The sequence below is a fragment of the Pleurodeles waltl genome, chromosome 3_1, assembly GCF_031143425.1.
Source record: "Pleurodeles waltl isolate 20211129_DDA chromosome 3_1, aPleWal1.hap1.20221129, whole genome shotgun sequence".
In the NCBI taxonomy this organism is placed as follows: domain Eukaryota; kingdom Metazoa; phylum Chordata; class Amphibia; order Caudata; family Salamandridae; genus Pleurodeles; species Pleurodeles waltl.
This window is the reverse complement of record NC_090440.1, coordinates 848824084-848838252: the sequence shown is the minus strand read 5'-3', so window position 1 is coordinate 848838252 and position 14169 is coordinate 848824084. Positions and strand designations below refer to the sequence as shown.

Below are 14169 nucleotides of genomic sequence, written 5' to 3'. Positions count from 1 at the left end.
GTTCATGCAGCCCAGCAAATTTTAATGAAGGGTGAATCAGCATCCACCTCGTTACCAGCCTGGCCCTGGGACTCAGACCAGCATGGTAAGGTCATTAACGGCATAGTTTGGCCCGCTCAAAGTGCTCAAAGTGGGCACTGAGATACAGGCGGTTGGGGGCTGGCAGAGCAGGAGATATCTCAGGTCACTAGATCTAGAGTGAACTGATCCTCTCTCCACCACTTCACCCTTATAGAAACACAAAATTAAGCTTCTCCAGTCCCGTTTTTTAATTTCCTTTCTGATACTAGTCGTTTTAGTCTACCAAAATAACTGCAGGACTACAAGACCCAGAATGCAAAGAAAATCAGGCTGAATGAGATCTAGTATTAAATTGTTTAAACGGAATGTGATACACAACCTCTGAAACACATTTTTTGTGATTATATGTAGTCGTTTTTTTTCAGATTTGTAGATTATGCATGTGTAGTCCTTTGTCTCAAGTGTTGTCATTGTGATACGTCAATGTCCATAGTAGATGCCAACGTTGTGTCCTATTCCTATATCTAATACTGTCCCAGTTTTTGGGTTCTAAAAATCTGGTCCTCTTGGGCTATGTTTATAGAGAACATGACTGAGACATTCCTTTGCTTGCCAAGGATGGACCCGTGAACTGTGGAAAACAAGGTCCATATTTTACTCCCAATTAAGAAAGTAACATTAATAGCATAGGTGAAGGAAATAGAAGTAACTCTACTGGCAAGATTCTTCTGTGATTTCAGCTTGAAGTTAGACTTCCTTCTTCCAGTTTTGATAAACTGAGTACTATTAAATTAGGTAATGAACACTATTTTTGTGCCTGAAGAGTGTGTATGGCTTTGTCCATCTGTCTGTGGATTTGAACCAGGCACAGTACGTGTGCTCACTGTTCTTTCATCTATATATGTGTCAAATATCTCTCTCTCTCTTTTTCTCTCTCGCTCTCTCTCTTTCTCTCTCTCTTCCCCCCACCCCCCAGGTCTCTACGGGTTCCAGACCAGTAGTAATTAAAAACTAACAGTGAACAGGGTCCATTTCGGGTCCTGTATCCATGTCCTTAACTTTACAGGCAAAGACACTGATCGATTTCTGAACATTGAATGTAAAACACTTTGTTAATCAACGTCGTTCCTGTTTATATTTCACAAGCTTTACCTAATATTCCAATCCCCTAGGAGTGGTTTTTTTTTCAGGCTCTTGGTACAGTATTTTATTAGGCTGCATATTGCTCTTGTACACTGCATACTTTAAGCCATCTTAAATTACAATTGAGAGCTCTGGAGAGTCACCCAGTGGGCTAAAAATGTGTTTAACATACATGATCATCCAGTCCTTGGCCTCTCTGCAGAGTGCACAGACCAGTGGCCGCATATTCAAGTTGAAGTTGTGATCCTATGTATATGTGTGTGAAGTAGGAATACTGATGGCAAATATTTCACAGTTTAATAATGTTAGAATTGAAACCTTTTAAACATTAATTATTTTCTACAAAACCATTGTACTCATTTATCTTAAAAGGCCACTTGTAAGCATATGCCAGTTGTTCAATATATCTTGATGCAATTACCAAAAGCTCAGAAAGATGCCAAAATACTGGTTGAGTGGCTTTCTATGGGAAGCACAGAACTTAAGTTTATATGCTCAAGCCACACCTGTAATTACACAGGCATCACCCCTTTCAATGACACCTCTCCCCCATTTTTTCACCCGACTTAAAGTCCCTATGTGTGTGCATGGATGTATGATGCATGTAGATGTTTTCTATTTTCTGCCTGTACCTGTGTTCATGCATGTGCACTTCAGCATGCATTTTGTTAATGAGGATTTAATATGGAAATATGCCACATGTTTTTCTTAATTTTCTAATGACGTTTTAATCGTAAAAATGTCAGCGCTGAAACATTTTCCAGGAAATAAACACTCCTCTCTCTCTTCCCCATCTGTTCATGCTTAGAACAAAAGGGTATGTTTCCTCGGCTGCCTCCAGCCTCTCCAGTAGAAACAGCGGAAGGGGCAGGAAGAAGGTTTAGAGGATTGCTGTCACTGGCCAGTTTACTACGAGTAAAGTTAGACTTTAGGTCTAAACTTAGGTTTTTGGTCTAAACTTAGACTTTTGGCCTACGTTTACCTTTGTGAATTGGGCCCAGCTTTTCTAGAAAATGTTCTATACTGCATGTCTTACAAAGTCCTTCCTGCATCGGAACCTATTTCTTGGTGACCTTTACAAACAATGCCATCTTGATTCTGTGTGTCTTCTGCATGCTTTCCAAAGCCCCGAACATAGAGCTTGGTTAATGAGGCAATCACTAGATTTTAATCTCAAAAACAATTGTTATTTCATCACCAAGAGACTAAAGACTTGGATGAACGTGGCTTCACAATTACATGTTATGTTATTATCATTGCAGGAGCATGGAGCTATAAACCTATGTGAGAACAAGTAATTGAGTGATGAATAAATGTGTAAATACATTTGCAACACCTCATCAAGTAATATCGTCTGTTTGCTGTCCGTTGTCATGATATTCAGAAACGTCTAACTGATGTACGAAGAATGTCAAAAGTCAAAATCAAACAGCTCTGAATGTGTATGCAAATTAGAAGGGCCTCGCACATTTCTGCCCCAGGCCCAAAAATCCTAGGCCCCACCCACCCTGCCTTCCTGAATTGGGCCCATTGTGATTTACACCTCTTCCATTCGGGAATCAGAGGCATTGAGGCTGGTTTCTCCTAAGAGCAGGAGTATTACATTTGAGCAGGGTTTTTTAAAATTAAGTCAACACAACTTGTATTATTTGCAGTGGCGGCCGGCAGCTTTAGGAGTGAGGGGGGCAGGCGGGAAGCACACACTCATTCTTTCACACACAGACACGCACGCACGCACATCCATTAACAACACCCATAAAATTCAAACATGCACGCACGCACCAAACATTCATTTTAAAAGTTCACACACACTCATTCTTTCACACACACACGCATGCACACACATCCATTAACAACACTCATAACATTCAAACATGCATGCACGCACCAGACATTCATTTTAAAACATCACACACTCATTCTTAAACACATGCACGCACACATGCACATCCATTAACACTCATAACACTTAAACATGCACGCATGCACCAAACATTCATTAAAAAACATCACACACAAACACACACACACACTTACCTTCAGCCTCGGAGGTCCCAGGAGGGTTGGGACTGCTGCCTGCAGCAGTCCCAGTCTCGTCACAGAGTGGGATGGGGTCAGTGAGACTGCTGACCCCACCCCACTCTGTGACGAAGTGTCACTGATTGACACTCGCCCTGGGCGCTTCAGGGCATAAACCTGAAGCGCCCACGGTGAGTGTCAATGGGTGATGCTTTCCTCGTCACCCAGTGGAGGGCCTCGAGGCACCTTTGCTGAGCCGAAGAGGTCACGCCCACAGGAGCTGTGACCTCCTCAGCCCAGCAAAGTTCAGCTCAGGCAGACAGTAGTCTGCGCAAATCGCACATGTCTCACTCCTGGCTGTCTGAGCTGAAAATGAAGAGTATCTGTCAGGCTGACCTTTGTTCAGCCTGACAGACACTCTTCATGAGGGGCAAAAGGTGGGGGGCGTGGCCCCGCCGCCCTAAAGGACGGGCCACGTCTGATTATTTGTGAACATTTGTAACAGCTACTGTGTTTGGTCTTCAGTGAATTAAAGCTGCATTAAACATGATCCATAGTCACTAGCTCTTGATGCAAATTACAAAAATGCATTTTTAAATGTGATAATTTTCGTTTACATTTTTGAGTGTGGGAACAATTGCTATCTAGGTATTGAATTATAAACTAATAATGTGAAGAATGTTGAATCGTAAAAGTCGAAATGATGTCCTCCAAATTTCAATTTTCAACGTTTTGGTATTTTTTGCTCTGAAAAATGATCTCACTATGTTTTATCCAACATATTTGGGGTGGGGAGGCAGACAGAAGACAGTTCTAATATACATTTTATACCAGTCGAAGAAAGAAATTTGTCCCACATATTTAAAAAATCCCTCTTCAGTGTCATACCCTGTGCACTTACAAAACAGCTGTGAAATACTCGAACCACGCATCATCTATTCAAACCTTACACACTCACCCTTGCAATTCTCCCTTACATTTCCAGTCTTATACTTTCGTTATTGAAACGTTTTGAACGTGAGCATTTCCAGAGTTTATTTTCTTCATTCTAATTTTCAGGACTACAGTCTTTTGACTACTCTCCCAGCATTTAGGAATTGGAAGATCGGTTACAAAACTAACCACTAGATTCATTTTAAAGTCAGAAATAAAGCTGACAAACTGCTTCCTTTCTGAAACCGTGACTCTTCTAGAGAATGTGCGCTGACCTTCTCAGGGAAGCAAATTTTCGATTAATGCTTTTAAAATAAAGTTTCAGAGGAATGCAGTTACCAATGCGAAGATTATTATGTTTTTATGATTCAGCATATTTCACGTAATTCAATTCAACAGATTAGAGCATATAGGCCGGGTACAATAAAAGTTTTCTCCATCAAAATGTATTGGGTATAGGAAAAAACTGAGTAAATTAAAGTGGCATTGCTAATTGCACATAACTTTGTGTCTGGCGATGTCAAAGGTGTGGATCCTTATATTGGTGAAGGAAAAGAGGTGTTCACACTTTCTATGAGCATTGCAAGAAATGTCTCCACTATTGTTTGACCTCACCAGCAGTCACAAACCATCATGAAGTTAATGACTGCCCTTGTCATTCGGTAACTACTCTCACAATGTGCGTTTTGTAGTGTTCTATCTTTTTGAAGTCTCACTTCAGACAGCTTAGCTGTCTGACACAGACATCATTGTAGCCAGTACTTTAACTTACACATAGAGTGGGCTTTGGGTGTTCCCCTTGGACATGATTGGATGGTTTGCTGTTTAAAATCAATCCCCTGCTCTTGACTTGCAGGCTTTCCTTACTAATCATTGTTCATCCTATCCCTGGAGCATTTAGGTTTCACCCTAAGTTTTGGTTGGTTAAGTGTATCCTTGCACTGTTTTTAGTTAACAGATTTATCTATTGGTTTGGGTGGCAGCAATGATATAACACTTAGATGGTTGACATAACCTGTCTCTTTCGACTCCTGCGTGCCCTTTCCATGTGCTTTTCTCTCTGCCTGTGTGAAATATTTTACATGTGCTCCTTTCAGTCTCTCCACCTCACTCACACCACATGGTTCCTCTGTATCTCTCTCTTCTCACCTCTCCGCATCAGTCATCCTAGGTTCCCCTGCCCTTCTCCATCCACTCCTGACACCTAGCACAACTGTGGGTCATGCCTCTTTGCCTCTTCTCTTCTACTTCTTACTTACTGGCTGTCACCGGCAGCTGCTCACCACTATTGGCTTTGCAAATATTTGTAAAATTGGACCAGCTTTGGCAGTGCCAATAGCAGTGACCGGCCATCAATTAATGTGATTTTTTACACTTGCAAGAGGGTCATCATGATGGGGGTAGATGCAATGTGGCAGATATCTTGGAGATGTAGAAAATTAATCGCCCAACATAGTGTCCACAGCTACTGGCTTTGCTAATGTTTGTGATGCTGTTTTTCAAGAACTGGCAAGGCCAATAGTTGTGGCCATCTATCTTGAAAGATTATTTTCTATCTTAATTATTTTCAATGTAAACATTTTTTCACATGATGGCCATCACCAAAGTTTAAGTTATAAGCTTTCAAGATGGCCAACCCCATTACTGGATTTGCCAATGGTTGTGCCGCATGGTTAACACTAATACCAGCAAACAACAAGCATTGACAGAGTGTGGCCTATTGGCTTTGTCAAAGCTTGTTTGGTTAACACCTCTTCCCCTTTTGGACATTTTGCATTTTACAAATGTAGGGGCTGAGGCCTTCAGTCCCTTGAATGCCTCCATCACTGCATTTATAGCTGGCCGAAAGGATATGAAGAGGATTCTTGGCTCATGAATATTGATAAGGCAGCATTTCTACAAATGTGTGTGACCAGACTCTTTTCTATGACGAATTGATACATCCAGCACAGTCCAAAACATTCGCCAGGTACTATGCAGAGTAATCACAACACTGTAATGTGAACTCTCCAATAATACATTTGCCTCAATATACTATTTTAGCCATGTAGAGCATTGAAACCTTGTGCAGATGACCGGTAGATGGTCAACTTTTAATTACTGTTCCATTGTGAATTTAGAACAGTACTGGGATTTCAGTTTAAATTTTTGCTTTCTTGTTTTGTTTTTGATTAAAGAGCGTATATTTGACTTTGGAGGAGACAATCACACAGTGAAAGTGGGGGAGTGAATTCTAACATAGATGCTCAATATACATAATACAGTAACCGCTGACATAATACTGGAACTTCTGACATTTAGGAACCCCATTCTGAGTTCAGGGTAATTTCTGATGACTGCACAAATGAGAGTTGGTTTCTGTTGGCAGAGTTTTCCAGGCAAAACCTGTCAATATTTATTGGGAGTACATTTCTGGTAAAAGGCAAAACCTGTAGATTGGAATGTAACAAACACCAAGTAAGTCCACATGAAAAAATGTTTTTGTTTGTTAGGAAATTTCTTAATAGGAGCTATTTACTGATTGGTGTATTTACTGAAACCAGTAAGTACAATAACCTGAGAAATTTGTCTGGGTGCTGAACCCCACCATATTTCACCCCTTTGGAACAAGACTCTATTCGGTATATGGAATGAGAGTGATGTGACTTATGTAAGTATAAACTTAGTCGGACAAACATTTGACAGAAAAATGTGTTCAGAGAACTTCCCAATTTATATAAAATTTGCAGTTGATGAATTTTCAGATGGTTTCAAATCCAGACTTTACAGGATTCATAATAGGTGAAGCTTGAGAATTGTAAAGTTAATTACGTAAAATTATCTTTTTGGGTGACCTTGCTACTTCTCGTATCCCTAATCCTATGTCAAACTCAAAACTGAAGTGCCATTAAAAACTTAAAGTGCACCTTGTCACTCTACAAATCAGACATTTTACCCTACCCATAACCAGATCCGATGTCCTGCTTCTGCCACCCCTGATTTTGTACAATAAGCTGATCTGAAGGACCTGTGAGTAGACATTAGGTTGCTATAGAAAATTCTTTAAATAAGTAAATATGGGTCGGTAATTTTATTGGGAGAACTATTTCCTCCAACAATAGATTATTACACAAAATTGAGTTGGTAGTATCAAGATCCTTGAAAACAGCTGACGTCTTTCGTAAAAATGGATATTAATTAAATGAGGGTCTCTCCTGGAGGAGCAGCATGAAACAATGTTTCAGTTTGTTAAAAAAAAGCTGCATACCCTCCTCGAGAAATGGAATCCAGTGGTATAGCCATGATCAAAGGTAGGTTTGGATGCAGATGCTCCTTTGAGAATGAAGGACTCTTTGTTCATAGCTAGATAGTGTGGTGGAGTTGGGGGGAGAATGTACACTCACCGTAATTGGGTTTCATTCCATGAATAGTTAGTAAGGCTCAAGCAAGAAGATGCCTTTAGACTCTGAAGATGTATGCACATTTAGTATTGAAGTCTTTATTCCAGTGTTTGCTGATTTCTGGTTGCTGTGCATAGTCTGGTGTACTCTTGTGTCTTGTGGTGGTGGTGGTGTGGGGTAGTGCAGTGAATGAACGCTGAGTGTCAAGGCTATTCCTTGTGGCAGGCCACCGCTCTGGTTCCTCCTGTCTTCCAACCGCGGAGCTAGGGAAGAAGTTTTCTCAACTGGCTGCATATAGATTCCAGGATGAATGCGTATATCTGTATTCTCGGGGTTATTTGACAACTGGTTGTTATGCCTGCCTTTCCAGTTCACTGCCGAGATACAAAATATCTATTTCTCGCCTACCAAAGGTTACATGGTTTGCTCTAGCTCGGGTTTTCACTTACAGTTTAGATAAGGCCACAGTCCATGATCTTTGTAGGTCCAGTGACACTGATTAAAGTGATAACCAATCTGGGTAATCACACTTTCTGTACACGTTTAGGATATTCTCACAAATATGCTGGTGTGATTCTCAGTAGTGACCTTTCTGTTCCGCTCGTGGTCTTACTACCTGCATCGTCAGCTCCTGTACATGGACTGTCTGAGCTCCAGGCATAAATGGCCTTTGCCATTGGTGCATTACTTTTGCCCTTGCAACTATGTAATTTTGAGGCCATTTGTTGCAATTGGGTGCCCTCTTGCAGCTACTAAAGGAGGTGCTTGAAGACAGCGGCATACAGCTGCCTTAACACCGGGCCTGCACATCAGAGCACTGCGAGAAAGGGGATCCCTGCACAAGCTTCACTTGAGACCTATTAGTATGTTTTTTATTTCCCCTATGTCTCAGGTCACCTCTCTCCCATTCAGTGGTATGTCAATAATTCACTCACTATTAGTGCTCAGGTTCAAACCATGCCACATTTACACTTTATATCAATATTGTGAAAACAGTCAGATGATGCATATGAGGAAGAGCAGAAATTGCTGCACATATGTCAATCCTCGTCTTTCTTTTATGTTTGTTAAATCTGACTACATCACTACATATCGCCTGTGATGTCATAGTCACCACAACCGTGTAATAGAATGTCCATGCCTGGCTAGCTCCGAGGTTGAAGCAACCGGTCCTTTGGTCTCAGAAGCTGTCTGGTGTAGCCCTGAGTTACTGCCTTGATGTGCGAATAGAGAGGACTTCAAACTTTACTTGATAGATGCCATTCATTCCTTTCTACATGGTTTTTATGGATAACCTCGAAAACCCCTGAAAAGTGACCGTAAAAATCCATGTATGAAGGTATATACGAGAGCGAGTTGCTGAATTCCTAAACTAATGAATGAATGGGTTGTTGCTTTTATTTATTGTTGTTACATTGAGATAACACTCTACCCAAGTGTACACTTTAAAAAATGTAAACGTGCAGTAGATTGAAGCGACTAAGGATAATGAATATTAAGGATGGTCTAACTGGAAGTGGAAAGAAGGAAAAAAATCAACATATGTTCAAATTTTTTTTTGAAAAAATGGAGCGTTGGTGAAGCATGATTGTCAGCTAGAAATATGATTTGAGAATCTAAGGATATCTAGGCAGTAGGTGGAGAATAATGAAGCAGCCAGAGTAGAGGGAGCCAGTATAAAATTGAAAATGAGTACCAGAAGGTGAGTGTAAAATAGTAAAGTAACAGATGCAAGAGCAAGCAAAGCATGCATCGATTTCAGGACAACGCATTAAAAACTCAATTTCAAGTGAAAAAATAAAAACTGAAATTACCATGTGAAAGGTTGTGACTGAAGGGGCGGTTAATCACAAGAGGACAATTCATTTAGGAATAAGATAAAGAGTAAACATATTGTGATATTGTGAAACATGGCAAACGAAATGCAGTAGTGCTCGAGAAGGCAGAATGCAATGATTTGAATAAGATAATTTGGGGCACGGCTCTGCTTGATTCAAGTGATGTGTTTTGGAGTATTTTTAGAATCTCTAAAAACAAGGCCATCATGCTTTTGTGAGTGTGCATGTAGATGAACCAGCTCTAATTGTCTCAGATAAATATTGACTAACTCCTAATGTATTACTGAGGGTCGGTTGATGTGTAGATACAAGAAAAAGCTCCCATTGGTTGACCGTGCCTGCCTTTCTCTTCCTTGCAGTGTTACCGAGTCACACCTGTGGAAACCCAGGGCGGCTTCAGAACGGGGCCCAGCAAGGAACAACGTTCAGCATCGGTGACAAGGTTAGATACAGCTGTAACGTGGGCTACTTCCTGGAAGGCCACGCGCTGCTGACCTGCGTGTCCAGCTCCGAAAAGAGCGCCACGTGGGACTTCCCTCTGCCCTCCTGTCGAGGTAGGATGCCTTGCATTTGCAGCAATGTAATGTCTTCGACGTACACTGAAGTGTGTGAGCCGCCCAGCCCCATTTTTTTTTCTGTTCCAACGCTTTAAAATATCGATATTGTGACAAAGCGTTAAGTATAATAATGTGTACTTTTAGGGGTTTTGGAAAAATCTATGTCCAATTCTCTGCACTTTAGCTGAAAGGAATGATACAAAGGCAATTAACAGGCGAAAAGCAAGCATTAAATACAGAAAAGCTTATCTCCTGCACACTGGCGTAATGTTTCGGCAGCCTCAAAGAAATGTAAAGACATGGGGAAATAAGACTGGATTTCGACACTATGCAGCGAGCACCTATGAATTGCAAAGAAGTGTTCATATTTTCAATTGCTTAATTTTAATCGGGACATACTTCAGTGACACCAATCATTCAGTGTAAAAGGTCATTTATTTAGGACAGGATTGTAACAATAATACATACTTCAACTTTTCGATGTATAAACCCCAACTTTAACAGAGCCCACCCTTTAAGATTTCCTCGCTCATCTTTTCACTTCAAAACCCGAATTTTTCGCTTCCACTCCCTTAGACACTCCCCTTTCCCTTTCATGCCCTACTTGCTTTGTGCATCCCCCACACTCTGATCCTTCACCTCCTTGTTTTTCCCCTGTAAGGGTGGCCAAGCCCGCATCTGACTCTCCACCCTCCCCCATCTACTGCCTCACTTCCTTAATAACAACCTGCCCTAACTGACACTCAGCAACCCCCCCAACTAGATCCACTCTGTATATCCCCGCATCACTATTTCCTCACTACTACTACTTTTCCTATTGCAGGGTGGGTGGGTGGCCAAATTCCACTCCGCTTGATGATCGGCGCGGAAAGAGGCCGATCTCTCCCCCACATCCCTTTTATCCTCCCACCCTGAGACCCAACCCCACCTACCTGTGACCTATCCTGTCGTCCGGCGTCACTTCCCGTCTCCCGAATGTACCTGCGGAGAGACTAGAGAGAGTCTCCCTCTCCACGGGCCCCTCCATCGGGACATACTTCAGTGACACCAATCATTCAGTGTAAAAAGTCATTTATTTAAGATAGGATTGTAACAATAATACATACTTTAATTTTTCAACGTATAAACCCCAACTTTAACAGAGCCCACCCTTTAAGATTTCCTCGCTCATCATTACACTTCAAAACCCGCATTTTTTGCTTCCACTCCCCTAGACACTCCCCTTTCCCTTTCATGCCCTACTTGCTTCGTGCATCCCCCACACTCTGATCCTTCACCTCCTTGTTTTTCCCCTGGAAGGGTGGCCAAGCCCGCATCTGACTCTCCACCCTCCCCCATCTACTGCCATCCAGCATAAACCCACTTGGCATTTTGCTGCCCCACCAAAAGGGTAAAACCACACTACTGCAACCTTATTGCTTTACACCTGCTCTATGAGCCACATCTTTTCTCCCCACAAATTCCACACCAATAACCTCAAATCTGTCAGATAATATGCGTTCCCCGACTGTGACAGTGCACTCCGTCTGCCCTGAAAAGTGCCTCATCTTGCGCCTTGATGTCCTCATGTTTTAAAACATTTATCCCATGTGACCAACAGAACACCCTCATAGCCCGATTAAGCTTCTTGCGAGCCCGCTCCATGGCTCCATGCTTGACTGCCCCTCTCCACGCTTGTCGAGGCACAAACTCAGTCCAGACCAAGCAGGTACCATGCAACCTCTGTTTGAGGAGTTCAAGTCTCTCTGCATGTGTTGCAGTAGTGTGAGCCCTGACAGTTTCACAAGGTCGTTTTTTCCCAGATGAATCAACAGCAAATCAGGACAACCCCAGTTCGGCAAGCTAAAAGTAATAAACGGAAGCAGACTTCCCCACCTCATGCCGTTTTTGCCCCACCAGAAAACTTCATTTTGACTGCTAGGGAGTCCCAAAGCCAGTCCGTAAATCTGTTTTTCTGCAAACTTCGCCGCCCAGTGGATAAAGAAATGGCCGACCAGCCATGTGACCATTTTGTCCTTCTGTGGGCCGGACACACACCCTGCAAAGAAAAAGAACTGTAATGGTGGTCTCCAGATTTAAACCCTCACCCAGAAACCTGTTTTAAAACTGACTAGTCAGCATGGATCCAAAACAACAAACCCTTCTACGGCCTCACATAGCGCTCACAGCATCTAGACTTCCATCTACCTATAGCCCTAATCCTTCTCCAGTCCCAACCCAAATTGGCCACAGCAGTAGCTGCCCAATCCTGAAGGAATGTGTACCAAAATCAAGAGCATGACGACCCGTCCGCCTCAAGGCCATCTGTATCACATACAACAACTGGAAACTACTAAGCTTCGCCCCCGGCCTATGCACACAAACTCTACTCTCCCCTGCCAAGCATCTCACACCCTGAAAACTCAGCCATTCCAACACCGGGCAAGCAGCCACATTACCACCTCTGTCCAGCCATATCCATTTCCCTTTCCCTAACTGATCAGTCTTAGAGCGCCTGAGCCAAATCCCCAAACGATCCCCATGCAGGAAAATCTCCCTGACCTTCACAACTACCCCTCTCCCAACCCCCAACAATTCAGACACTCGCTACGCACCAAAAAACATCCACACAATGCATAAACGAAACAAAGCCAACTCGTATTCGTCAGTGCAGCATACCGGCAAAACATGCAAAAGTTCAAAAAATAACTCAAAAGTAATGGGCTCTCTAGCTGTCCTACCTGAACTCGACTTAACCCTGCCCCAGCCTTTCAGCATCTTTCCCAACAAATCATTCCGCGCCAGATCAAAACCAAAAAAGAGTTTCCCATAAAAGGAGACCCCTGCCAATTTGCCACCCATTGTTGCGGGCGACAGAGCTTCCTAAATCAGAAAGAGCACAAAAAGCAATGCGTGTAACTCTAGCTCATTAGCTCTTTGTAACCAGAAATTGCCCGACACACAACTCAAAGGATTGAAAATCCAACCATGCCAGCCTGTAACTACGCCGAGTGGATTCCACTAAGGACATCTCCACCAGCCCTGTGATCATCACGCCCCCCCACTCCCAAATGTCTGCGGGGACCGCAGTCTTGTTCTGCTCCGCTCCTGGTGCCAATGTGCGAAAAAGTTGCCACTGTGAACGAGACAGGGAATCTGCAATCTCGTTGTATACCCCAGGTATGTGAGCAGCTTTGAAAATAACATTTATGATAAACAACAAAGCATAAACTGGCGCAACAAGTGCAAAACCCTGAGGTCCCTCGCTCTCTGTCTGTTAACTAGGTCAACGACTGTCATGTTGTCAACCTGAAAAACCACTGTCCTGTTGGCTAACTCATGCCCCATACTGCCAAGGCCACCAAGAGTGGAAAAAACTAAAGGAAAGCAATGCTCCTCCCCTGCTGTAGCCATTGCGTGGGCCATGTTTCTGGGCACCATCTTCCAGCCCAGAAAAGCCCGAAGCCTGTGGCTCCTGCTGCATCAGAAAAAATCTGTACTTGCCAAACTGTATCAGCTTTGTAGAAAAACATGGACACACCATTAAAATCTGCCAAAAAGGTTTCCCACACCCTCATATATTCTCTCAAACCTACTGAGATGTGGATCCTATGGTGCGCCAGCACTGCTCCTGACATGGCTAAACCCAAACACCTACAGAAAGTCCTACCTCCCCGGACTACCCTGCAAGTGAAACCTAACTGCCTGACCCCATTCTATTAGGCGGGGGTCCCATCCCCTCAATACCTTCAGCAGCTCTTTTTAGCTGCCTGCCTCGTGTCCCTGCCTCGTCCCTGTCTCTGCACAGCTAGGCCCACCTTTCTTCAGTCTCTGCCACATTATATCGCTGCTCCTTAATCCTGGCCTCCAAATCCCAAGCTTCGACCAGGTCCCACCTGCCGTGCCTGTCCCCCCCCCACCTCTGGCCCTGCTGATCCCTCCCCGCCCCCAGCTTTGACTTTTTTGACCTGCCCACTCCCTGTCTTGGCCTTAACAGGCCCACCCTTTGCTTTGCCCACACACTTACCCCTTTTTCTAATTGGGGGCCCAGGGCCCTTCACTGGTGCTGCACCACCCCTGGGGCAAGAAAGGTCTAAAGGGGCCCACTCAGTACTGGGCACGGGCAAAAATTGCTCCCCTTGGTCTAGGCCAATTCAGGCCCATCAAAATTTGGCTTCTCCTGGGGATCCCCAAGGGCCTCCTCTCCCAAAAGCTGTGGCCCTGCTTCCCCTACTGCTCCCTCCTCTGCCTGCCCTGTGCCAAGCTCCATAGTGTCTTGGGGAGGGCTGGACGCGCCTC

General features: G+C 43.4%; 1 protein-coding gene across 1 annotated transcript in view; it reads left to right on the top strand.

Moving 5' to 3' along the window:
- The window catches only part of CSMD2 (CUB and Sushi multiple domains 2), a 1417205-nt gene that overhangs the window by 506655 nt on the left and 896381 nt on the right, over positions 1-14169 (top strand). The window contains exon 4 of the mRNA XM_069223779.1: positions 9694-9888. Coding sequence (XP_069079880.1) covers positions 9694-9888 — 195 coding nt within the window. The remainder of the gene's footprint in view (positions 1-9693; positions 9889-14169) is intronic.